At 42.8% G+C, this 27729-nt stretch overlaps 1 protein-coding gene across 1 annotated transcript in view; it reads right to left on the reverse strand.

Moving 5' to 3' along the window:
- Positions 1–26278, reverse strand: part of LOC144260176 (prostatic acid phosphatase-like) — a 61432-nt gene extending 35154 nt beyond the window's left edge. The window contains exons 1-10 of the mRNA XM_077808731.1: positions 26165–26278; positions 16288–16383; positions 15082–15168; positions 13884–14036; positions 10621–10719; positions 8547–8651; positions 7568–7700; positions 3348–3430; positions 2631–2737; positions 1872–2031 (exon numbers count right to left, since the gene is read on the reverse strand). Coding sequence (XP_077664857.1) covers positions 1872–2031; positions 2631–2737; positions 3348–3430; positions 7568–7700; positions 8547–8651; positions 10621–10719; positions 13884–14036; positions 15082–15168; positions 16288–16383; positions 26165–26278 — 1137 coding nt within the window. The remainder of the gene's footprint in view (positions 1–1871; positions 2032–2630; positions 2738–3347; positions 3431–7567; positions 7701–8546; positions 8652–10620; positions 10720–13883; positions 14037–15081; positions 15169–16287; positions 16384–26164) is intronic.
- Between the last annotated feature and the right edge of the window lie 1451 nt (positions 26279–27729).

Below are 27729 nucleotides of genomic sequence, written 5' to 3' on the forward strand. Positions count from 1 at the left end.
CCACAGAAGCTTTCTGGCACTACTTTGCCCCGGCCTATGGCTACCTCACCAAGGTGCTCACAGACTCAGACATGCCCTTTGAATCACAGATGTTCAAGAAATTGTGCTCCCTATCTGGCAGCCACAAGCTAAGGATGACAGCCTACCCCCAACAAGGCAGTAGCCTCTGTGCGTGAGTCAACCAGATGCTCCTAGCAGGGATGTGGCGGAGACACTGAACTTCCTGCCTGCCAGAGCTGACCTATCTGTATAACAATATGCTGCACACATCTATGGAGTACACTCTCTTCTTCCTGATGTTTGGCAAGAATGGGCAGCTGCCAATACACGTGACCTTGGGCATCCAACCAGGGGCCTCAGAATGAGCGTCACCAACACCTCTGTGAAGCAGGTTAGCTTGTAGCCGTGAACCTGGACCAAGCTTGAGACATAGAAATGGAGCTATAGCAAACATGTTGCTGCCGGACCATTGGTGGTAGGGAACCATTGGCAGGTCCTATTCAAGCAGCAGAGGCGCTCCAAACTGGATGCAGCCTGGTGCCACAAACTGTGCATCGTCTGTGGGATCCCATACTTCAAATGGCTCCAGTATAGAAGATCCAAGCAGTCTGCAGAGAGACTGGAGAAGGTGGTCCAGCAGAATGTGCTCAGGCCTTGACGCTTTTAACCCAAGCCACCAAACAGGGTAGGGGGAGCAGATCTTAGTCCCAGTAGCCGAGAGGCAGGGCTAGAAGGAGTCACTCCATTCCCATTAGTAGGGTGGCTCACATGGGGGGGATCCCCGGTGGAAGCACCCAACCCTTCTCCTGGCTCTGAGGCAGGGGAAAGTAGAATTAGATTGGGTGTCTCAGGGAAGAGGCCAGTGGTGCTGGAACAATTTTTATAGAGGGGGTGCTGAAGGCACCATGTATTTGGGTTGTTATTACTACTTCAAACACCCCTAGTTCCAGCATCTATGGAAGAGGCACCCAAATCTGGCCCCATGGCAGGCGAGGAGCAGAACAGGGAGGTGGGAGTACTGCAATGCTCTCAGACATTCTCAAAGATTGAATGGGGGGTTCAGCCTCCTACCCAACCGATACAGTAATGCTGAGGGTGGCCAAGCCAAGGGGCATGCCTCAGGACAGGTGTGTTTACATGGTGACTGGTGTGGGACTGGGTAAAGAGCCCTTTTGCCTTCCTTTATCCCCTCTTTCCCCCCTCCCTGCTACTCTACACAAACCTGTTTGGCTGAGTGCCACTCCAAAACAATGGTACTACAGACCACCTGGGAGGGCTTAAACCAATGAGTTAATGGTGCGGGAATGGGGAGAAATAAGCCAAGGAAGATTTGCGGAGGGAACAAAGAAAGAGCAGCAGCCAGCAGAAGCAGCAAGCCTGAGCTGAGGTAGAGACAGAGTCTGAACTAGAGAGCTGCTTGGAGGACAGTCAGCACGGCTGCATTGGTGCTTGCACCGGGGGACTCTTACAAACACAGCTTGGAGCTGACAGGTCAGCTGAGACTACACAGCAACACCCACCAGTTTGAGCTCACAAGGCATACCAGCACCAGAATGCAGAGAGGTTGGACCGCCCTGGGGTGGGGTGGGGGGCCGGTTGCATGGGCCTGGGGCAGACGGTCTGTGTGTGTCTAGCCAGATATGGGGACAGGGGCTTTGTGCTCTACCGAGGTGAGGAGGTCTGTTATCTCTAACCAGAGATCTTGCCTTGGGTTTACTCCTGGCTTTGCCTGGGTTAGATAAGTGTTGTTCTGTTGTTAAGCATGGTGCTTGATCCAGGAGTGAACTCTGACCCCTTAGGGGGCAGGGGATTGGTGTTTGTGCAGAGGTGTGTGGCTGGGACCTGCTTCCTCAGCCCTAGGAATCCCTCACCTGACACTTTCCACATTCTTTTGACCAGTTTTTCACTATGACAGGAGAGACCAACTTAGCAAACTTCTCAAGTGGACAAGGAGACGTGCAGCCTGGTAGCCTGAGTAGATAAGGATCCGTCAAGGAGTCATTCCGATAGTGCATTTCAATGCTGTAGTGCCTGATTTACAGTGCCCGGAAGAAAAAGAAAGATCAGATCCTTATATCTAAAATTTCCTCTTCAGAGACACAGCCCTCTGCAAATTACAGCCTTTGTTAATGGAAATTATTGTAGAACAAATTCTTCAAGAATAGAGACCTTGGCAAAGACATTCAAAGCTCAGTGCTCCTTAGAACAGTCATGTCACTGCTAATGTCACAGGTCATGTCAGCAGGCCCTTTTGAAATCTTTAACTAAATGAAAACAGAACCAGACCCTATGTAAGGATGTCTGACTGCAGTAAGCTCTAAGGGGTAGCTTGAAAACTATTGCCACCATTTAGGGAAGCAGTCACATTTATCCATTCACTTAATTTCCACCACTAAACTTAAGTGTGTTTTCTCTCTCTCTCTCTCTTTCTCTCTCTCATATTTCAGTCAATTATTGGTTCTGAATGCATTTAATGCAACATTGTGAATAGGACTGCTCAGTAAAATTCATTTAAAATATAATTATATTTCACGAGGATGCTTTTCTCTCAAAAATAATCTAAGGCATTAATGAATTGGTATCTGAAAGCAAAACACATTTGGTTGCTGCAGATGTGTCAAGATACTTGCCCACTGTTTTCTTGGTAGAGTTCAAAAAACTGGCAAGCACTGTACGGTGGCAGTTTTCCATTGAAAATATTGAGCGCCATCTGTAGGGCACCAATTGTGGTGTCATGCTGTAAAAAAGAAAAATAATGCTCCCATGTAATACAGTAGTTGCTTTTAAGTGGAGTTTTGCTGCCCCTACCTCCAACAACCTTTTTTAGTTCTAGGAAGGGATAATAAAGTAAAACCCCAGTTGTGGTCTGTTTTTTATTTTTGAAACACCTATTGCCCCCTTTGGCAAGAAAGCCCATGACAGGTTGTTGAAGGGGGAAGGAAGGAATCCAAATCTTTCCCTAGAGTAAGTCTCTTGTTTGTATGTTTACTGAGCTTGTTTATATACCACTCTAATTGTTGTATTTTAATCACTATACAGTGTCTTAAACTATAGATACTTTATAAATTGGAACAGATAAATAAATTGAGTTACACCAAGCATGAATTTGGTTACAATATGTTAAAATGAAAAATATAGATCTCATACAGCCCCTTTGCACCATTTGTAGCAGGAATGTAATCTTTTTCTTTAACATTGAAAAGTTGTTGCATCAAAATACATTGGTAACATTGCTTATAAATTTCCCTCTGCATTTGCTCCTAGTACAAGTCAAATAAAGCCCATTCTGTTGAATTCCCACTAGTAAACATATCACACCAACATTTAGGAAAAATAAAGTTACTCACTGCAGAAAAGATCTGCATTTTTCTCTTGTTTGATGGTTGAGTGGCGTTTTTGATGTTTTTTAGAATAGCATTCACCAGGACACCTTAAAGAAGATGGGGGAAGAGCAATGAGGATGTTGATGAATAAAGTCTATTCAGATGGAAGCCCAAACTCAAAGATCCCAGGTATTAAACAGAAAGATCTGTTCATGAATGTACAACAGTAATTCATTTTTAGTTCACATGGAATTCAGAGCTCGACAATGGATGTTACAGAAATGAAAAAAATATTTTGAATCCAGGATAGTTTGAGAAACAGGAGCATTAGAACCCAGGCTAGAATATGGCTGAGAATTAGGGTTACAATGCCTGCCCCTTTAGTTAGGCTGTGCTGCCTTCTCCCCAATGACCTTTCGTTCTGATAACAGCTGCACCTCAGATAAATATTTCAACAATTCACTTGCCATAACTTTGACTCTTGCCTTTTCCCTCAAGGCTTGGTTCTTGAGTCTTTTTAGCTTAGGGCCCTTTTGTGCTGTTCTCGCAATACAAAAGTGTCCTAAAGCCAGCAGAACCAGCCAGTGGAGGAATCCTTCTAGGGGCACCTACACCATTCCCTTTCCTGCTCCCAGAACAGGGGCTTGGCCAGGGAGAAGGGATGTGGCTCAGGTATCCCTGCACTTTGTCGATCCCTGCCTGCTAGAATAGCCCTGGGGGCCAGCTGTCAGGCAGTGCAGTTTAGAGCTGGCTTGAGGCTCTTCTAATTTACTCTATGGTTGGAACCAGTGTAGAACCAGACCCAAGAGGAGAGGGCTACCAAGGACTCTGAATCCCCTAGCATCAGCTGTGCCCAGAGCTGCTTGGGGGCAGGTTTATATCTGGGCCTCAGTGAGGTCACCATGAAGGTGTTTCCAAGGTTAACATTAAATCAGAGAAAAAAAATCAAAGCTCAATAAACAATTAGATTTAATATTGGAGAAATAGAACCTAAACCTGGTCTAGCCTGCTGTCATTCATTTAAATACTAGTAAATAAACACAACTATGACATAGCTGGCATTGCAGAGACCTGGTGGGATAATATGCATGACTGGGATATTGGTATTAAAGGGTACAGCTTGCTCAAGAAGGACAGGCAGGGAAAAAAGGAAAGAGGTGTTGCCTTACATATTAAAAATGTATACACTTGGACTGAGGTTGAGATGGAAATAGGGGACAGACTTGTTGAAAGTCTCTGGGTAGGTATAAAAGTGGTAAAAACAAGGTGATGTCATGGTAGGGGTCTACTATATACCACCTAACCAGGAAGAAGAGGTGAATGAGGCTTTTTTTAAACAACTAACAAAATCATCCAAAGCACAGGACTTGGTGGCGATAAGGGACTTCAATTACTCAGATATCTGTTGGGAAAATAACACAGCAGGGCACAGATTATCCAATAAGTTCTTGGAATGTATTGGAGACAATTTTTTATTTCAGAAGGTGGAGAAAGTTACTAGGGGAAAGATTGTTCTAGATTTGATTTTGACAAATAGAGAGGAACTGATTGAGAATTTGAAAGTGGAAGGCAGCTTGGGTGAAAGTGGTCATGAAATGATAAAAGAACAGGAGTTCTGTACAACCACTTCACCATATGCTTATGCTCAAATAAATTTGTTAGTCTCTAAGGTGCCACAAGTACTCCTGTTCTTTTTGTGGATACAGACTAACACGGCTGCTACTCTGAAACATGAAATGATAGAGTTCATGATTCTAAGGAGTGGTAGGAGGGAGAACAGCAAAATAAAGACAATGGATTTCAAGAAGGCAGACTTTAGCAAACTCAGGGAGTTGGTAGCTAAGATCCCAATGGGAAGCAAGTCTAAGGGAAAAACAATTGAAGATAGTTGGCAGTTTTTCAAAGAGACACCATTATGGGCTCCATAGCAAACTATCCCACTGTGTAGGAAAGATAGGAAGTATGGCAAGAGACCACCCTGGCTTAACCAGGAGATCTTCAATGATCTAAAAATCAAAAAAGAGTCCTACAAAAAGTGAAAACTAGGTCAAATTATGAAGGATGAATATAAACAAATAACACAAATATGTAGGAACAAAATTAGAAAGGCCAAGGCACAAAACGAGATCAAACTAGCTAGAGACATAAAGGGTAACAAGAAAACATTCTACAAATACATTAGAAGCAAGAGGAAGACCAAGGACAGGGTAGGCCCATTACTCAATGAGAGGGGGAAAATAACAGAAAATGTGGAAATGGCAGAAGTGCTTAATGACTTCTTTGTTTTGGTTTTCACCAAGAAGGTTGGTGGTGACTAGACGTCTAACATAGTGAATACCAGTGAAAAATGAGGTAGGATCAGAAGAGGCTAAAATAGGGAAAGAACAAGTTAAAAATTAGACAATTTAGATATCTTCAAGTCACCAGGGCCTGATGAAATGCATCCTAGAATACTCAAGGAGCTAACTGAGGAGATATCTGAGCCATTAGCGATTATCTTTGAAAAGTGATGGAAGACGGGAGAGATTCCAGAAGACTGGAAAAGGGCAAATGTACTGCTAATCTATAAAAGGGAAATAAGGAGAACCTGGGGAATTAAAGACCAGTCTAGCTTAACTTCTGTACCCCAAAAGATAATGGCGCAAATAATTAAGCAACCAATTTGCAAACATCTAGAAGATAATAAGGTGATACGTAACAGTCACCATGGATTTGTCAAGAACAAATGGTGTCAAACCAACCTGATAGCTTTCTTTGGCAGGGTAACAAGCTTTGTGGATGGGGGGAAGTGGTAGACGTGATATATCTTGACTTTAGTAAAGCTTTTGATACTGTCTTGCATGACCTGCTCATAAACAAACTAGGGAAATACAACCTAGATGGAGCTACTATAAGGTGAGTGAAAAACTCATTGGAAAACCATTCCCAGAGAGTAATCATCAGTGGTTCACAGTCACGCTGGAAGGGTGTAACAAGTGGGGTCCCACAGGGATCAGTTCTGGGTCCAGTTCTGTTCAATATCTTCATTGATGATTTAGATAATGGCATAGCGAGTACACTTATAACTTTTGTGGACAATACCAAGCTGGGAGGGGTTGCAACTGCTTTGGAGAATAGGATTAAAATTCAAAATGATCTGGACAAACTGGAGAAATGGTCTGAAATAAATAGGATGAAATTCAATACAGACAAATGCAAAGTGCTCCATTTAGGAAGGAACAATCAGTTGCACACTTACAAAATGGGAAATGACTGCCTAGGAAGGAGTACTGCAGAAAAGGATCTGGGGGTCATAGTGGATCACAAGCTAAATATGAGTCAACAGTGTAATGCTGGTGCAAGAAAAGTGAGCATCATTCTGGGATGTATTAGCAGGAGTCTTGTAAGCAAGACACGAGAAGTAATTCTTCCGCTCTACTCTGCGCTGATTAGGCCTCAACTGGAGTATTGTGTCCAGTTCTGGGCACCACATTTCAGGAAAGATGTGGGCAAATTGGAGAAAGCCCAGAGAAGAGTGACAAAAATGATTAAAGGTCTAGAAAACATGACCTATGGGGGAAGATTGAAAAAATTGGGTTTGTTTAGTCTGGAGAAGAGAAGACTGAGAGGGACATAACAGTTTTCAAGTACGTAAAAGGTGGTTACAAGGAGGAGGGAGAAAAAATGTTTTTTTTAACCTTTGAGGATAGGAGAAGAAGCAATGGGCTTAAATTGCTGCAAGGGAGGTTTAGGTTGGACATTGGAAAAACTTCCTAACTGTCAGGGTGGTTAAGCACTGGAATAAATTGTTTAGGGAGGTTGTGAACTCTCCATCATTGGGGATTTTTAAGAGCAGGTTAGACAAACACCCATCAGGGATGGTCTAGATAATACTTAGTCCTGCCATGAGGCAGGGGACTGGACAGATGACCTCTCAAGGTTCCTTCCAGTCCTGTGATTATATGTCAGACTCAGGTCAGAATGACCTTGAATCTTCTGCTGGGATTTCTGCAACCAACTCTGAAACTTGAACTAGGGTAACCAAAGACATTTCTACATTTAGGAAACGTACATTTAGGATATCCCAGGGATCATGCAAATACCAGTGTTCAAAATACATTTTTAAATGTTTATTACTGTGTCCAGGTATATTTAGAAACACACTGTAGTGCCATTTCAACAAGGAGCTTTGCATGAATAAGGAGACTGGATTTGTTGTATAGTATCACTCCTCCCTTTTCAGTGCTGTGCAATATTTTATTTACCTCCCTGTAGTCGTGATTTGTCTTTTGTTTTGTATATCCCAAAGAGTGACTGTAAGGACAATGCTGCCAGCTCCTTCATCTTCTTCATTACATATTGGGAAGCCCATTCAGGGAGAGTATAATTGTGAATACTCTATCGTAAAAAAGGAAAGTGAACATTATTTTTTCTCCCATTCATTTTCTGTCCCTCCAGTCCACCCTTACACTGTTGCCTTTGGATTCCCTGTGGCTTTCTCCCAGTTCCTTTGTTGTGTGGCTTCATTTCCTGGTATCTCCCCCAGAACACCCTTTTAGGGAGGTTCCTCATCATGGAGGGGGCCCCAATGGAAATGTAATTCTTTCTCTTACGGCAGTCGCTTTCCTTCTTGGTTTCTGCTAGTGTGTGGGTTTGGAGAGGAAGATGCATGTCCTGCATGGCCAACTCACTCCTGCCCCTTCTCTAACACTGGATCTGCAAGGCATAATCTAGCTCTTTGTGGGGAACTCTCATCTCCTGACTCCCAGTTCCTGTTCTAACCACTAGACAATGCTGCTACCTCTTATTTTCAACTTCCAGGTAAGTATTTATATACTTATAAGGAGTTGTTCTAAAGAAAATACTTCACTTTTTCTATTAGCAAAAATCATTATGAGCTTCTCAGCATGCTTGAGTAACTACAGTAACACACTGGGTTGTACAGAAAGGGAAATAATATAAGGAGATGGATTTTAGTGTCCTGTTTTAAAGGGATGATAAATAACAGGGATGAATGAAGATTAGTTTTCTAAATTGTAAACTATGATTTGAGAATATCCTTTTCTAATGCACTAAATTATGCTTCATTATCATTCACCATTCTTCAAACGGTGCTGAAAAGAAACCAAGCCCAGGGCAGAACAGAAGGTCAGTCATTACTGTGTTTGGTTGAAACCAAATTGCTGTGTTTAACTGAATCAGATCTTCAGGATTAGTCTCCCTCTTGCTTTCTCTTTTAAATACCTCACAAAGCAGAGTATCGTATGTATTCCAGGTTTTGAACTTATTCAGTTGTTTGAGACTGTCCACGTCGTATCCTGTGTTAGCTGCCATAGTTTTTAAAAACCCCTGAAAGACAAAAACAAAAGGAATAACGAATGCCTCAATACACTTAGATACATGTTCATGTGGACTCATAGGCCCTGATCCTGCAAACTCTTACATGTGTGCTTAACTTTACACATGTGAATAGTCCTAATGTAAGGTTGCAATGTATGGGGCAAAGAATGTAGTGAATGTGAGAATTTCAATCCAGGAGGAGGATCAGCTCTTTGAAACAGCCTGAAATACCATTTCAGCTTTGGGGTTCTGGATAATTAAATGAATCACATGAGACACAATCTAAATGTCACCAGGATGTGTATGTACACTGTAGCTGGCAGCCAGGTGACCTCTACACCTCTAGGAATGACTTTGGTAAAATCTTTCAAAACTGAGCAGTCCTGCACCTTGCCTCTGGACTACCAGAATGGGAACCAGTTTGAGAGCCACAGTCCTAGACTACCAGTTCTGTGAAAATTAAGCATAATTACATTGGAGTAAAATAAATGTGAAATATGGAAGCCCCACTATATCCTGCGCTCCTTGTGAATGATTTGTATCAATTTGACTTTATAAAAAAAGTACCCGCAATGTACTCTTTGTAAGAGTTGTCTTTCCTTCTAAACCCTAGGGGCTGAAATTACCTGAGGTTATGCAGGGCTCTGCCTTCCTTCTCTTTTTGCAATAACCTATTTATGTATCATTTCCAGAGACCATTTGTGAAGCCCTGCTCATGGTAGGCCTGGTCTATATGTCTCTCAGACAGGTGAAAAATCCAACCCCACAGAGACCTGGCTATACCGACCTAGCCCTTGGTATAGACCAGCACTAGGTCGATGGAAGAATTCTTTCATCAACCTAGCGCTGGTCTACACCGGGGTTAGGTTGGTACAGCTAGGTCTCACGGGGTGGGGGGCAGGCTTTGTCTCATCCATGAGAGATGTAACCATACCAAAGTCTAAAATAGGAATTTACCAGGCTTTACTGTGCACTTATTCATGTAAGGGTTTCACAACTGGTTCCGCAGGGACCCTTGCTCTGTGCTCCTGCAGGGGGTGTAAGGGGACTCTAAGCCACTTTATGCCTATGTGTTCTTCACCTGAACCATGTGTAACAGTGTGGAAGAGGGAGTAGTGGCGGTCAGGCTGTTACTTCCCCTCCCAAGCAGTTGGCTATGGGAATGGGTGACGCTGGCCAGCACAGCAGTTGGTGAAGAGTGGGAAGTAAGCTGCACAAGGAAAAAGTTGGGCACAGCTTGCTTTCCCCCATAAAACAAGGAAGAAGCAGGAACTGACTAGTGACACTGAGGCAGCACAACTAGGCACTGCTTCAGCAGGCTACCCAATGTAGCGGTGGCTACTCCATAGACTGTGCTGTGATGTTCAAGGCCTGTTCACCCTATTTACTTATTGCCTGCTACAGCCTCTGTAGCAGGAAAAGTTGGGGGGTATTTGGGTGAAGAGGTGTGTCAAGGCCAAAGCAGAAACACTGCTCAACTTTGGGTGAGAGGTTGCAAATAAATAGCATTGTAATGAAACTTGCACAAGTGGAAATGCTTGAGTTGTTTTTACATTGGTTTTGCATTGCAACAGTCACATCTTGAGGTCTTTATTTCTCCTCAGTTTCAGCAGAGTAATCACATCTGTATGATTGGTTTTGTGCTACAATGTACTGCAGGAAATTACTGCCTCTGGAATATTTTCAGTCTCTTTCGACTATTTATCACATATTAAATATAACTCAAATAGCCTGAGCTAGTTAGTGATACATTCACATCTAAAAATTAAAATTAAAATAAAACTCAAGTTAAAATATATATTTGAGACTTGTTCAGAGTTCAAGTATATTATATTTTTATAGTAATATTAGCCTGTCTTGTGGTAATTTTATTTTGAAGAGGCTGTTGTTCCTTGGGAGACAGTAACAGAATTTCAGTAAATGGAAACAATCCAATGTCACAATCCCTTAAGTTTACATTCTTTCCTTTTTGTTTTACCATATAGGGTTGCAACTTGTTTTGTAATTGCCATGATGCCTGGGTTTCATTCTGAAGTTCATCAAAACATGGACAGTTAGAAGTAGGAAAGTGGAGCATCTGAAATAAAAAAAAGTTAAACTTGTCAAGTGGGCAGGAACTTTGAATGGGATCCACACAGGGACTTAGGTGTTGCAAAGCTGGGAATCACAGCGCCTAACTTTCAGGTGCCTAGAAAATAACAGGAACAACACTGGGATCCACAAAGCCTAAGAAAGGCATCTAAGCTCCCTATCCAGTGAAGGAGAGAGGCAGACTCCTTAGACTGCAATCCACAAAAGCTAGCATAGCTAGGTGGGGAGCTGCCCAAGCTAGCCAATTGCAGATGACAGGGATGTGTGCTAAGCACTGCCCATCTCTCTGAGTTAGGTGCCTAAGTCCAGGCTGAAGGGAGGCATGTATCTTTGCTTAGCAATCCATGAATGGGAATCAGCCACATGGAGTCAGGCAGCTGAAGTGCCTAAGCCACTTCTTGAGGCACTGAGTGAGGCACCTGCCTTGCTCTACAACACAACAGAGAAGGAGGTGGTGGGGGTGCCCACCTGATAGCTTTTTTCCCAGTGGTTAAAGCACTCACATCGGATCTGTGAGATCCAGGTTCGACTCCCCCTTCTCTGCCAGAGAGGGAGAAAAGATATGATCAGGGATCTCCCCACTCCCAGGTACATTGTCCAGCCCCATAGTTATGGGATATTCTGATTTAGGGCTCCTTCAGTCTCTCCTGTGGAAGCTGTTGCACTATGGGTAAATAATGAAAGAGTGACTGGAGCACAGGGTCTGGACCTGGAGTTTCCCATCTCCTAGGTGGTGCCCTAATCACTGACCTACAGCTTCATGCTCTCTCTCTCTCTCTCTCTCTCTCTCTCTCTCTCGCCCAGTTAGTGTTCCATTGTGGATAGGTACTTAAACAGTCTGGAGCTTAAGCACCTAAATACCTTGGTGGGTCTGGACCATTGTCACCATCTATCTAACCCAACTTAGCTTCATCTGTCACTGTGGTGTCTAACCGTTGTGGGTCAGATTCATGGACATGCTGCAGCTGCTTTGTGCCAATCCATTGGTGCAAGTTGTTCATACACTTGGTGAATTTGGGCAGTGGAAGATTTTGCTGGCATGTCCAGGAAGCTGTTAATCTAGCTGATCCCTGGCTGTCAGAATGACCCTCTTAAGCTGCTGTGCATATCTTAGAATTGCTCGAGAACTGGCCCAGTTCCCAGGATCCACAGTGTAAAGGCATTTGAAACTCCTTTTTTCCTCACTTCTCAGCTCCTGAGTCACACCAAATGCAGCCCAGCACTGGAAACGGCATACAAGACGGCTGAAAGTTTGATTTCTCAGTCTAAATCCTGCTCTCCGATTCATGTGTAAAATATGGCATTTTTTCAGTGGAGCCACAATAACCTGGTACATGTTTTGCCATTGAGTATTCTTGGGAATAAACAAGAGACAGAAGTGAACTGTGCTCCTAAGTATTGAAAGGGTGCCTATGTAATAGCGTCATTACTGCTTAATACGCCATGTGTGAAATTCATCCCTATTCAAAGAATCTGCACAACCCATGCATCACTTCACTCCTGCTTAAGCCCAACTTTGATGGCTTAAGTGGGACTTAAGTGTCGCGTGTCTTGTATTGGCCTTCTCTGACCTAATGTGAATTTCTCTCCCGGTAAATTGGGCAGAATGCACCTCTAGTGCTTCCCCCTAGACGTAGGCCTTCCTCACTGAAGCAGATGCTAGCAGAGAGGAGTTAACGCTTTAAATTGGAAATATTGCATGACCTCCAGAGTGTGTGTTCTTCTGCAATAGCGGCATACCTTGGAGGTTCAAGGCTAAGATGGAAAGCTTTGGAATGTTGTTTTTTATTGCATCATAACAAATACTCCTTTTGCTGTATAGCTTAATTACCACCCTTTGGGTGTTATTACTTAAGCCACTCCCTTTGGTTTCATTAAGTAGTACACAGTGCTGCTACCTGTCAGTTCTTAATGGATCACAAGAAAATAATCTGTGACCAGGTTAATTCCCCCATCTGGGAAAGTTGCAGAGCTGACAGGGAAGAAGAGCACTCATGCAAATGAGGTTGCCTCCTCCCGCAGCTCCCTTTCCTTTTAAAGTGGTGACTCAGAGGGTTTGGAGGTTTGGTTTGGATAAACATCTGACAGGTCTGATGCTTATCAAAACCACTTTCAAGCCCTTCCCACCTGAAAACCTCCCTTCCTCTTGCTTCATTGGAGGGCAGAATGAAGGTTCAAGCTGAGTCACATTGTGTCTGATCCAGTTTGCTTGAAGCACCCCCCCCATCTCACTTTCACACATGGCTTTAGAATGGCGTAATGCTCATGAACATCTCTGGAGTAGACAGGCATGGTGGCCTAATGACTGTGACCCATCCTCTGATGACCTTGATGACATGGCGGGTGGTGGTTTTATTGATCCTTGTTTCTGTTTCCTCAAAGCACTGGAGGTAGCACGAGGAATGAAGCCCTTTCTGTCCCTGCTCTCCGCAGCTTTGGTTCTTGTTAAATCTTTGGCCTGCACAGTGCCTCGTTGCAGCAGCACCCCCTGGCTGACAGATCTGTACCTGAGTCAGTCAGAAAGAGTTGTTTATGCCATAGCTTCTACCTGCCCTATCATTTGTTAGATACATTCACTTGGTTTGTATGCTTCTCAGGGTTGGTTCTGTCTTTCAATTATGTGTTTATACAGCACCTAGCACAATGGGGCTCCAATCTATGACTGAGGCTCCTGGGTGCTACTGCAGTATAAATTAGTAATAACCACAGAGAGATTGTTACAGTTTTGATGTAAACTTCTCTCCTTGGCTGACCTCAGGAGCAAACCTGTCAGGCAGGGAAGAATTCAAAGCAAATTTAAACTTGAAACCACCTTAAAGGTCTGTCTGTCTGAAAGAAAGAACCAGCCCCCATGAAAAGATTTTAGTGGAACTTCCTCAGCTTCATTCCTGACAGCATAATGTCAGAGCTTCCCTGTGGAGGAGACGGTGATGAGGAATGCATGTCAGCTGTTCAGTCCCTGTTTACTTTCATGCAACAATTATGGCTGGGCCTGCATGACTGAATGTGGCACTTTTATAGCCCACCAGCTATGGAAGGTGTTTTCTGTTGGATTGAACATGTTGAGAGGAGAGTTACGTTCTCATCTCCTAATTCGTGTTCCTACTGAAAAATCTGATCAGAGGTGGAAAGTTCCCAGTTGGTACTCACATGGTCTTGTGATAGTGGCATAGTGTGAACCGGGATGGGTTGCCAAAGGATCTGGGGATTCCAGATCTGATTGGCCACTGGGGGGAAGAGTCCGGCGAGATATACCTGAGCGCTCATAATGGTTCGATCATAGTCTGTGCTTTGAATGAAAATCTGAAAGTAAAATGACAAAAATAATTTTTTCCTAATAATTAACAACAATGATCCAAATTCCCATTCTATGCTTCCCTCTTTTCCTTTCTCCTGTTTTGCATAAATCACAAAAGGTGAAATTCACCCTTGTGCAGAGGGCTAGCGGTAGATTTGTGCACCACTTAAGTCACACTTAAGTCCTGTTTCTAGGACTCTACTTCATCAGTCTAAATGGAATTTCTCAAAGGCACCTTTCACCTTGGAATCTAAACACGGAAAAAATTATGAAGAAGCACTAAAATCTAGATTAAAAAAAACATTTATCTGTTCCTCTGAGATACAAGCATGTATAGGCATAGGAGCTGGAACTAGGGATGCAGGGGTACTGCAGCATCCCCTGACTTGAAGTGGTTTCTATTATATACAGGGTTTACAGTTTGGTTCGGAACCCCTACTATAAAAATTGTTCCAGCACCTCTGTGTATAGGTTGGTATGTTTAAGGTGTGTTTTAAATTACTCCTGTGTGCCATTTCCGGGGCAAGGTTGACAGTTTACACACGGTATTTGCTGTGGCTGCCTTCATTCCCTTGCCCATCATAGTTCACAGTATACCCTATTACTTCCATTATATACATTTTTCTCAAGAAGAATTTTCTCAGATAACAGGACCCTGATAAGGATATCATCTGAGTATCAGCCATTTCAGCCGTGCTTAGAGCATTTCTCATCTTTAGCCTCATCCATTAGCCCAGTGGGGCAGGATTTTAGGGAAATGTGGGACTGTAATGCAGTTTCCCCCCCTCTCTTGTGACTTTCTGAAATTCTGTTAATCCTTTATATGATATGCTGTGTGGCCAGAATTTTCAAATTTAGGTGCTTAACATTAGGCTCCTTAATTTATATTTATGCAGCTAATTAAGTGGCCTGATTTTCAAAAATGCTGAAATTTTGTTAACCTTATCTCTTGCTTTAATATGGTGGGTTGATTTTTTTTGACCCAGAAGTACAAGTTTCACAGTCCAATGGTGCAAGAGAAATTTCCTTCACACAAATTCTGATGCTTACCTCATGCCGGTTGTATGTGGCATTCAGGAAGTTTGAGTATCTTTTCCGCATATACTGTCCAAGCTCATATTGTTGCTGCATTCCAATCTGTGTGGACAGCAGTACAGGTGAGTGTCAGTTTAAGGTGGTTGTGAAACTTTAATACAGCTTTCCTTTCCACTCTTCCTTCTGTCTTCAGTGAATTTTTCCAGTGATCATTAACCATTTTTATGCCATATTGTATGCTTTGTGCATGTTTACATCTTGTTTTTCAACGGGAAAGTTCAATTATATCCATAACCTAGTCTCAGTATATTAGGACACTATACTTTCTAAGATACTGAGGGTGTTACGTCATAGTTCATGTCCTGCTGGGAGAGATGGATTATACTGTCACTTAGATTCTACTCTCACTTAGAGCTTTCACACTGATGTAACTCCACTGACTTCAGCAGAGTTATTCCTGATTTACACTGTGGGGTGTGTGAAGAGAATCATGCCCATTAAGTTGAGTGGTCAGTTAGTGTCAAATGAGTATGTTTGTTTATGTGATCCAAATACTTATGAAGAAAATGATTGGCTTATTCATAGCAACTCATTGTTACTGAATTATTGATCTGACTCCTGAGTTTGTAGATTGATTCTCATCCCTTTAATTACATTCTGCCAACTTGTATTTGGTTTAACAGCAGCTGCTAACATGTCTTGGAGTGGTATTTTATCTGTTCTATTAGATCTCTCCAAGGCTGTGGGTAGGATCCCTTAACCTTTAGCAGCCAAAAAAGCACTTTTATTGATATCCACAAAAAAATTTCACATACTAAGAATAAAATATAATGCATGGAACATTTAAAAATTATTAATAAAAATAAATTAGAGCAGCTTTCTACAAGCTAAGACAAAAGTTTTTTCTTGTTTTAAATGGATTACCAACACAAATACAGGTCTAACTGGCATGCTTTTTTAAAATTTAAATGGCCTCTTATCTTAATGCAGCCACATCATCAGGAAGGTGTGCAATACCTTCCCCCCAGGCTGAGAGTCACATCTCTACCTATAAAGAGCCAGATCGAATTTAACACCTACTGGTGAAATATCACTGCACTAAAGGTTTAATTTATGAATTACACCTACCTGGTTAGTTGCTAATATTTTTCAATCACAGATCAGACACCTCCATAATTTTTATTGCATTAATGTTCTCATTTCTGTGAAAAGCCAACAAACCTTGGTAAGCTGTCCAAATCCCTGTGGCCATTTGCTTTCTTTGTGTAGACCAGTTGGAAAGTTTTGAATTGGAGTTCGGTCACCATGTCGAAAAATCTAGTGAGATGAATCAAAGACTGAATTAATTCCCTTTGGGTTTCCTTTTTACTTGTCTGGAAGACTAGCATATCATTTTAGTCCTAGCACCTCTTGGGCAATCCAAAGAACTGGAGAGTCTGCAGAAACACAGGTCAACGCATCAAGTCGGATTGAAGTATATATTAAGATATTGGGGTATCATTCCAATGCCCACTGAACTGTAAATGGGAAGAGTCTTATGATATTTCCCACATAGGACATAAAAGTATATTGGCCAAAATTTTGAACCTGAATTCCAGAGGTAGGCTTCCAAAGTCATATTTGGGCACCTAAACAAGTGGCCTGATTGACTTGTGAATGCTCACCTCTGAAAAGCAGACCATAGATTCAGGGGCCTAAATATGGATTTAGGTTCTTAGCTTTGACACCCAAGTTTGAAAGAGTTGGCCATTGATTTGTTAGTAATATAATTTAGAATATTATTTCCATGTATTGCAATTGAAGTCTAATTCTGTGATACTTCCTTTCCATTTTCACAGTCATTCCAATGTGGTCACATTATATAAAAAAATATCACTACCTTAGTAAATATCTACTGACTGCTATTCCCCGCCCCCCCATACACACTCTTGCATAAGGGCAAGGCACAATCTGTCTCCATTGCATCTAGATCCTAAAATATGTTATCTCAATGTTACCTCCTGTTTTGGTCTCCTCAGATGATAGGACTGTTTTTAAAAGTTTGAATTCAAGAATTTGTTTCCATTAACCCTGAAAACAGGGGGTATTGAATTTTTTGTCCTTTACATATGTCTGAAATGACTGGTGTGCCATGTAAATCTGATTGATTTAAGAAGGTACCCACCTAGATTTTGGGTGGACTTGGAGTGAAATCCTGGCTCTTTGAAGTCATTGGGAGTTTTGCTATTAACTTCAACGGGACCAGAATTTTGCCCTGAGAGTTTGGTCCGTCTGATAAGCAGAACACATGAGCTACTGTGCATGCACGTGCAAGGCAAGCGGTGACATGAGTCATGCATCAGAGGGCATATATGATTGCTTTTGTGGTCCTTTTATTCCAGGGTACAAAGAAAATACCAGCCCTACATATTCTGTTTTAAATAGCTCTGAATAACTGAATTTCTCTCATCACAAAAATGCCCTCCACCCCAACGCCCCCCCCCATTTTATCCTGTACACTTTTTAAAATAATTTCAGACTCATTCCCTGACTTTGCCTTTGCAGTACTATGGACTGAATGCCTCTTGGAGAATAAATGCATCACACTTCCACAATGCAATTTGATTTTGCAAACAGTTTCATTGTAAATAATACTTTCCACTGCAAGTGCACCTTTCATCCCAGAAGCTCACAAAAATTTACAAATATTAATTAAGTCCCCCAGTACCTGCTGTGAGGTGTATTATTATTATTTATATTCACTTTACAGCTGGTAAACTAAAGCATGCAGCTTTTAACCACTCCCCTAAAAGTGCCAATTACCATGCCCACCTTCCTGGTAGCCCTCAGTACCAATATGCACAAACAGCAGGTGGTAAGGTGAGTGTTAAAAATAAAGAAAAGCTGCCAGTCCTTTAAGGTGAATGTAACTGTATTTTTACCAATTCAGAGTTCATCTTGCTAGAGTAGATGTCCCGACTAACACCTAAAACAGCATAAGGAAGCTTTCTGTAAGGTGCTAATGTTATCAACAACACATAATCCTAAATTCCTGAACTCAGGTGTTGGGATGTAAGCAAAGGAGAATCTGATTTTCAATATAATGTACATTATTCAATATAATGTATACTACATATATTTATATATAATTTTTAGTTCCACACATTTTTTGTTACTGATTTAAAATCTCAAAACAGTGTTTTTAATCCCTTCTCAGGGCACCTCTAATGACAAGATAATTAAGTAAAGAGCTGTGTTCCCTGATGATTGAATCAAGTGGACAGGGTGGGAGGGAATGAGGGACCTGCTGGGGGGATGGGGAAGAAAAGTCGCTTGTTTCTTTGCCCACGTTTTTGTCACGTTGACATACCACAAGTCTCTTGTGGGATTAATTTGCTCTTTTGAAGAAGCTGATGCCTTTGCTAAGAATGAAGATTAAATTCCCAATTAAAAGTCAACTATGCAATTTGCATGCGCCCACAATATAACTTCATAGCAAGATACTTTCTTCTAATTTTAAGTACATGGAAGTTGCCCAGACCAACTCCCATTGATGGCCAGGATCCCCTGGGGGACTAACTTGAAGGGGAAAGGAGTCCAGGAGAGCTGGCTGTATTTCAAGGAATCCTTGTTGAGGTTACAGGGACAAACCATCCCAATGAGTCGAAAGAATAGTAAATATGGCAGGCGACCAGCTTGGCTTAACGGTGAAATCCTAGCGGATCTTAAACATAAAAAAGAAGCTTACAAGAAGTGGAAGGTTGGACATATGACCAGGGAAGAGTATAAAAATATTGCTCGGGCATGTAGGAATGAAATCAGGAGGGCCAAATCGCACCTGGAGCTGCAGCTAGCGAGAGATGTCAAGAGTAACAAGAAGGGTTTCTTCAGGTATGTTGGCAACAAGAAGAAAGCCAAGGAAAGTGTGGGCCCCTTACTGAATGAGGGAGGCAACCTAGTGACAGAGGATGTGGAAAAAGCTAATGTACTCAATGCTTTTTTTGCCTCTGTTTTCACTAACAAGGTCAGCTCCCAGACTGCTGCGCTGGGCATCACAAAATGGGGAAGAGATGGCCAGCCCTCTGTGGAGATAGAGGTGGTTAGGGACTATTTAGAAAAGCTGGACGTGCACAAGTCCATGGGGCCGGACGAGTTGCATCCGAGAGTGCTGAAGGAATTGGCGGCTGTGATTGCAGAGCCATTGGCCATTATCTTTGAAAACTCGTGGCGAACGGGGGAAGTCCCGGATGACTGGAAAAAGGCTAATGTAGTGCCAATCTTTAAAAAATGGAAGAAGGAGGATCCTGGGAACTACAGGCCAGTCAGCCTCACCTCAGTCCCTGGAAAAATCATGGAGCAGGTCCTCAAGGAATCAATCTTGAAGTACTTGCATGAGAGGAAAGTGATCAGGAACAGCCAGCATGGATTCACCAAGGGAAGGTCATGCCTGACTAATCTAATCGCCTTTTATGATGAGATTACTGGTTCTGTGGATGAAGGGAAAGCAGTGGATGTATTGTTTCTTGACTTTAGCAAAGCTTTTGACACGGTCTCCCACAGTATTCTTGTCAGCAAGTTAAGGAAGTATGGGCTGGATGAATGCACTATAAGGTGGGTAGAAAGCTGGCTAGATTGTCGGGCTCAACGGGTAGTGATCAATGGCTCCATGTCTAGTTGGCAGCCGGTATCAAGTGGAGTGCCCCAAAGGTCGGTCCTGGGGCCGGTTTTGTTCAATATCTTCATAAATGATCTGGAGGATGGTGTGGATTGCACTCTCAGCAAATTTGCGGATGATACTAAACTGGGAGGAGTGGTAGATACGCTGGAGGGGAGGGATAGGATACAGAAGGACCTAGACAAATTGGAGGATTGGGCCAAAAGAAATCTGATGAGGTTCAATAAGGATAAGTACAGGGTCCTGCACTTAGGATGGAAGAATCCAATGCACCGCTACAGACTAGGGACCGAATGGCTAGGCAGCAGTTCTGCGGAAAAGGACCTTGGGGTGACAGTGGACGAGAAGCTGGATATGAGTCAGCAGTGTGCCCTTGTTGCCAAGAAGGCCAATGGCATTTTGGGATGTATAAGTAGGGGCATAGCGAGCAGATCGAGGGACGTGATCGTCCCCCTCTATTCGACATTGGTGAGGCCTCATCTGGAGTACTGTGTCCAGTTTTGGGCCCCACACTACAAGAAGGATGTGGATAAATTGGAGAGAGTCCAGCGAAGGGCAACAAAAATGATTAGGGGTCTAGAACACATGACTTATGAGGAGAGGCTGAGGGAACTGGGATTGTTTAGCCTGCAGAAGAGAAGAATGAGGGGGGATTTGATAGCTGCTTTCAACTACCTGAAAGGGGGTTCCAAAGAGGATGGCTCTAGACTGTTCTCAATGGTAGCAGATGACAGAACGAGGAGTAATGGTCTCAAGTTGCAGTGGGGGAGGTTTAGATTGGATATTAGGAAAAACTTTTTCACTATGAGGGTGGTGAAACACTGGAATGCGTTACCTAGGGAGGTGGTAGAATCTCCTTCCTTAGAGGTTTTTAAGGTCAGGCTTGACAAAGCCCTGGCTGGGATGGTTTAACTGGGAATTGGTCCTGCTTCGAGCAGGGGGTTGGACTAGATGACCTTCAGGGGTCCCTTCCAACCCTGATATTCTATGATTCTATGATTCTATGATTCAGTAGAAAGATTTCTGTAGACTTCAATGATTGTTGGCTCGAGCCCTTGATACAGAAGCGTGCCTTATTTGTTAATTAGTAGAAAGTCACTAAAATCATGGTAGATTTGTAATAGTAGCACTCAGCATCCTGTACTCTGTATGCAACATAACTTCTTGCATACTCTTCAGTTCCAATTCTCTCATTCAAGAGCATTTATCGTGCCGAGTAAAACAGCATTGTAGCTCTGTCTGGGTGGGTAAAGAGTGGGAATGTGCATGGGAATTTTTTTAAGATGAAAACATATAAACCAGCATCCTTTCTGTTCGGTATAGATTAAAGAAACCTTTTTTCAGAAGAGGAGGGATTTGCCCTCTTCTAAAAAGTGCCATGGCTTCTTTAAGTCCACACAAAGCAGAAAAGACCTTGGTTTGTATGTCTTCATCCAAAGATCATTGCATAGTATAAACTTTATGTAACTCCATTTCTCTGTATTGGAAGGGTGAAGAGCTGAATAAAGACTACTGAGGCCTAAGCCCATGGTTCTAGGAAATACATGTGACTGAGCTTCCCAAGCATCTGAGGTCTGCTTGAGTTCAAGCCCCAAATGTGGTGTGCTACTTTTGAAACTTACCTTGCTCAGGTTGGGAGAGGGGATTGAAGTTGATATCTTTCGCACTAAAGGCATGAATTGCTATTGGTGGATCTAAAGGACTAACCAGCCTAAGTAGGCAGCTATAACAAACTCATAAACCTCAACTGTGGTCCAAGATCCAGGTGCTCCTTGCGCTATAAATGTGCATTTCAAAGTTGACACTTAGACCTTTTACCTCTTGTTAAAATGGAGCTGTTACTTCCAGTTAAGTTTAAAGCAAACCCATGTTGTAGCAACTTGGAGCTTTCTTAGTTTCACCTGGCAGTTCAGTAGAGAATGGCAGGATGAAAGGGGAAAAAAGAGAGAAGGGATTGTGTGATGGCAAGAGTAGCTTTTTGTACTGGTGACACTGGGAAACAGAAAAAGGCAGAGCGGGGAGGAGATATGGAGATGGGACAAAATGAGAGCAGTTTCCCTTGATAAATGTGTTCACTTCAGCATCATTAATTCAAATATTTTACTCAACCAGTCCTCAGGGAGGGAGGTAGTGTTTTATGAAAGCATACATCGGTGTTCTTTCATTTGTGTCATATGCTATGTTCATTGACTGCATAGGTGTTCATTGTGGTTTTGTTTTCATCCAGCTTCAGTTTAATGCCTTTATGCAACACAGAATTTGGTTTGTGTATTTTACTGCTTCTGAGCTTTGCAGATATTGGGGAGAGTGGGAGAGAGATTTCCAAAGGCACAAATGGCAGTTAGGCATCTAATACCCATTGGAAGTCCGTGGAAGTTAAGTGCCTAACTGGCATTTATGCCTTTGGACATCTCCCCCATGGTTTAGACTAGAAACCCCAATGTCCTCTCCTGATCTTGGGGTCATGGTGAGTTACTCCAGTCATCTCTGAATTATGTTTTCTTGAGTTTCAAACAGGTTGAACTTGAAATGTGTCTGTAACACCATCCAGAACATATTACCAATCAATAAGTTTCTGGCAATTAAGTTAGCCCATGTCACAACAGAGGAGGAGGTTGAGTAGGTAGGTTTAACCAAAACAAATTGCCTCCCAATATTGTGTTTGAACAATATTTATAAGCAGGGTTTCCTTCCCTTTTGTCCTTTCCCTATCTCTTCCTTGCCTGATTTTTCCTTATCTTGTTTCCATCTCTCCAGAGATGAGCCCAAGCTAAAACCCTGCATTCGAATGACTCCATCAAGTTTGTAGAAGTTTGAATCTGAACTTCACAGCTGGGATCCATCTCTCCTTGCATACCTCAGAGCAGAGAAAATGGCAAGTGTGGGTAGGGGAGGACTTGTGAATCATATGGAGGCATTATGTAGCCACCACCTGCTCCTGTGCACCAGTTAGGTGGCAGAACCATAATGCACAAAAAAGAGGGGAAGGGGAAATTCAGTGGGCGGGGAACATCTGGTATTGTCCATTGGAAAACATAGCAAATTATGCTGAAATATATGGCTCTGGGTAATTATGATCCCTGATGCTCACTCTGTGCCCTATTAACCCCAACGGAGAGATCATATAGAGAGTGGGGAGGCAAAAGCAGCATGCAGTGAAACCAGCCATGCTACCAGTGCCAGGAAATCCACAGAGGCTGGGAAGCTGAGCAGGTTTGCTCAAGGTTCCAAAGTGTTTGGACTATCATTATTCCTGGGTTCTTTGCCTGTGTGCCACACCCCTCTGCCTCTTCTCCAATGCTGCCTATCCTGTGTTACAACGGGGAGGATGTGGCGCAGCTGCAGCTTTTCAGAAACGACTCACCTTTTGGGCGAGTGACTTCTTTCCTATATCCATGGGTGGGGAATATATGTCTCTAGGAATCTGTGATTTATAGATGCAATGTCTTAGAAGTTCATTTCTACCGAATGGGATTCTGCTAGATATTTCCCATTTTTTTCTACCAGATTGCATTTGACATTCAGCATCAGGGCCGTGCACAACAGCTCCAGTGGAGGTTAAAGTTTACACGTCAGAAGGAAAGTCAAAATAGCATTTTGATAAAATGACTTAAATTATTCCTGTTCAGGCAAAAGAACTAGTGGTCTGTAAAGCACAAAGTGCAGAGTCAGCGCAAAGGTGAACGTCAGCTGGAGAAAGCTTGGCAGCTTTTCAGAATCTGGCAAAGTCCTGAAAATAAGAAAGGGAAACATTTGTCTTGTTTACTGCTGCAGGTGTGCTTTATGCTGTGACTTGCTGCTAGGAGGGAAAAGTACAGTAATAAGAAAAAGAAAGGGGTGAAAATGGTTTCCATTTTGGCACATCATTTCAGTATATCGTTCAAATTCAAATCAGCAAGTCCAGGAGACAACACCTAAAAGATAAGAATTCAACCCAGTGAAGCTGTGCCAGGGAAGGGGAAATATACTCTGATAGTAAGACCAGATCTATAGGAATTGTATAGCTGATTGCTCAACCAGCTAAAGTGTAACTGGAATACTAGAATAATTTAGCCTTTATCTGAAAAGGAGGACAATTTACATGAAAATTCTCTGGAATAGCAATTATTGTAAGTAAGGAAATAAATAAAATGGTGTATGCTATCCTAGAAATAAATGGAGTACTATGTTCTTTTTCAGTGGGTGGCAGAAAGTGAATGGAACAGAGGTAAAGAGGTGGTTCTTAGATATTAAGGACCTGATTCTCCAAGAAAGTGAGCACCTCCTATGAATGGCTCTGCAGAACTCTCAATTAATAAATTGGGTTAGGACATCAATTTGTAGAACATAGTTACACCTATTCAGCTCAAGCTTAAGTTGCTTTCTCAAACTATGCGGCAGACCTCCGAAGGCATGAGAGCTGTAGCCTTTTTGGGGGGGGAGGGGCGGGCGGGAAAGAGCTCTGGCTGTCAGTCACGAGTGGCTGGGGCTCATGCAGAAGGGCCATGCACATCTGGGAGGTGGGGATAAAGGGGACAGCTGGAGTCCCGGCAGCCTGGGGCTGACAGCTGGAGCCCCAGCCTCTTCTTATTCCCCCACCCCGCCTCAATCCCTCACCAGAGGTAGCCGGCTTGGGCTTTCATTCCCCCCACATCCATCACATGGAAGCGCTGGGGCTCCAGCTGCCAACGTCGGGGTAGCAGCAGCAGCGCAAAAGTGAGGGTGGCAATGGGACTCTAAGTCTGCTGTGAAAAGTGATATTGACAAATATCACTTTTCGCACTGACACCCAGTGGCACTGGAACAGCTGCACCTCCCCTTAACCCTGTCCACGCTCCTCAGTGGTCCCTCCAGCTAAGGCTGGGAGCAGGGCTGTGGCTTCGGGAGGGGGGACACAGAGAGGGGTAAGGGGGCCACAGCTTGGGGTGGGTGAGGAGGTTGGAGCCAGGAGAGGAGCCCTGGGTATGGGGCCAGAAGCAAACCCCAGACACGGGGCCAGCTGCCAGGACCCCCCATACGCAAAACCTAGGGGTGCTGCAGCACCCTCCACACCTCTACTTCCCACACTTATGTTGCCATCCTTCTGTGTTGCTGCTGGTGTGCGCTGCCTTCACAGCTGGATGCCTTGCCTTCAGAGCTGGGGCAGGGGTGGGAGAGAGAGAGCAGGGACATAAACGACTACAGACACAAAGAAGGGGGGCCCAATTAATACGTTTCAGAACCACTGCTTTAGAGAGTTCCAGTCTCCAGATGATGCCATCTGCCTGATGCCACCTGTGCATTCAGTGCTTTTTCACTCACTTTAATACTCTTAAGATATTCCTATATACATGCACTAATGAATGGGACAGACTTTGAACATGTTGCTGAAAATAGAACTTGGGTCTCTTCTTTGCCTGGTGCCTGATCCAATTCCCTTTGAGATTCCCACTGAAGTCAACGGGAGTAGGATAAGGCATTTTGGCCCACAAGCCAAATGGTACTCCTACTAACGTCAGCCAACAGAGACATAAGAAATATCACAGATTTTCTTTCTTTGGCACAGACAGTTGAGTAAGGACACAATAGGTAATACTGTTTTCTCTACAAGGATCAATAAGCACTCATTGGGAATTGTGGAAGGTACAAGAATGTTTGTATAATAGCGTTCCTTGTTACAAACAATACATTTCACTGCCTAAGGTTCTATATTGGAAGCAACACTTTAAACTGCATCTTCTTAATCATTGCCACCCGTATATAAAGAAAAAGATATAAAGGGCCAGCTTCAAAACATACTACTGAAATTCCAGATCAATTGAGGGGAAAGCCTCCCCAAATCTGTTGAGGGGAAATGGATGCTGTATTGTTATTCTTTTGACTTTAAAACGAGAAATGGGCCATGAAAAATTGTTGCAGCCAGTTTCCAAATTCTTCCTAGTTAATGCAGCATGTACATCACAACACTAAATAAATGAGGCTTTGTATGCCTCTGCACAGTGCTAGGCCAATTCAGCTGTCATAAGAAATAAAATACCTGCATTTCTAGCATGCCTTCCATTTGAAGATCTCAGAGAACTTTAAAAACATGAATAAATTTACCTTTGAAACACCTATGAGCTAGGTAAGTATCCTCAATTCTACAGATGGGGAAACGGAGGCACACAGAGATTGACATGGGCACACAAAGGCTGGGAGGGACAGACAAGGATAGAACCCCAATCTCTTGACTGCCGTTCATGTGCTTTACCCACTCATCTTGGGGGTTCTTTTATCTTGTAAAAAATCTTTAAAATTTGACTTATTTTATCTTCATTAAGATGAGCCTTTGAGGCTTGATTATCCGCTGTACAAAGAAATGCCTACAGTATTTCTTTCCTTGTGGAATCTGTACAAAGAGGGGTTGAAATCTTACATTTTTATCAATTCAAGGAACACCACATTGAAATCATTGCCAGCAATTAAACGATGAGGCCATCTACTTACGGCAACCACATATTTCAGCGTTCTTTCTGCAGCAGTTTGGTGAAGCAGAATGACGAAAAGACTAAAAGCGAAGCAAAAACTCCTGGACCTGCATGGAAGCTGTGTCGTTCCCATCCTGGCAGCAGCTGAAAAAGCTTTGTAGCTATAGTAGCTCTTCAGGTTTATCAGCCTGAAGTGAAGCTGTACTTTCAAAAGGACAAAAGGGGTGGATCTGCTTCCTGTGCATTTCAAATGCAGGAGAAACTTGGAAGTGATTATGTAACACATCTATCCTTTCAAATCATTTTCTTTCCAAGTTGCTGTTTCCATTCTTTTTAACCTAATTCAGTGTTGCCAACTCTCATGATTTTTGTGATGAGTCTCACGATAATTATGGTTTTCCTTACAGCCCCAGCTCCTGGAGTCAAGTGATTACGTGATGGTGTCAGCCTTCGTTCTTAAAGAAAAAGTGAGTTTCTAGCCCTCATGGCGGTGGAGAAAGCTTCGAAGTGTGACCCCAGTGCATCCTAAAGGCTCCAAAAGCAGAAGGCAAGTAAAAAGAACGCCAAATCTGTTATTTTTCCATACTCTTGTGATTTTAAGGCCAGTCTCATGATTTTTGTTGAGCCTGACTCATGCTTTCTGAACATTTTGGGTTGGGAATACTGTGGTTTTGTTTTTTCCCATGTGATTTTTTTGGGGGGGTTTAAAATAAGGGGGTCATCATTCCATAAATAACCAGATTTGCAGATTTTTGCATCTCTGCTTTGTCTATATTTTTCAGTTTTTGGACACTTTGCGGGAGGCAATACGGCTTGGAGAAATAAGCGCTGAACTAGGAGAAGGGCAATCCTTAATTCCCTTTCCTCCCTCCCAGTCACCTCTCCTCCCACTTCACCAGTATTTTAAGGCCTTTCTTCCATTCCCCCACCATTCTCCTCCTACTGTCTAACTCAACTTCCCATGACCAGGTCAAACTACTTTTTAAAAATAATATAAACAAAAACTAAAATATACTAAAACTACCCAGCTCCCAACAACTGTAATCTAACCTCCTAGATGCATGTGCAGCTCTGAGCAACAGTACAGTAGAACCTCAGAGTTACCCACACCAGAGTTATGAACTGACCGGTCAACTACAAACCTCATTTGGAACCAGAAGTACACAATCAGGCAGCAGCAGAGACAAAAAACCAAACCAAAACAAAAAAGCAAATACAGCATTAAACGTAAACTACTAAAAAAATAAAGGGAAAGTTTAAAAAAGATTTGACAAGATAAGGAAACAGTTTCTGTGCTTGTTTCATTTAAATTAAGATGGTTAAAAGCATTTTTCTTCCGCAGAGTAAAGTTTCAAAGCTGTATAATGTCAATGTCCAGTTGGGAACTTTTGAAAGAACAACTATAACATTTTGTTCAGAGTTACAAACGTTTCAGAGTTACAAACAACCTCCATTCCCGAGGTGTACCTAACTCTGAGGTTCTACTGTATGATCTTGTACTTGTAACCACTTGCCTCACTTTCTGCTGCAAGCCTGTTTTACCCCTTTGTACCAGTTTGTGTTCTGTCTTATTTAGGCCCCAAT

Source organism: Eretmochelys imbricata, chromosome 2, assembly GCF_965152235.1.
Source record: "Eretmochelys imbricata isolate rEreImb1 chromosome 2, rEreImb1.hap1, whole genome shotgun sequence".
In the NCBI taxonomy this organism is placed as follows: Eukaryota; Metazoa; Chordata; order Testudines; family Cheloniidae; genus Eretmochelys; species Eretmochelys imbricata.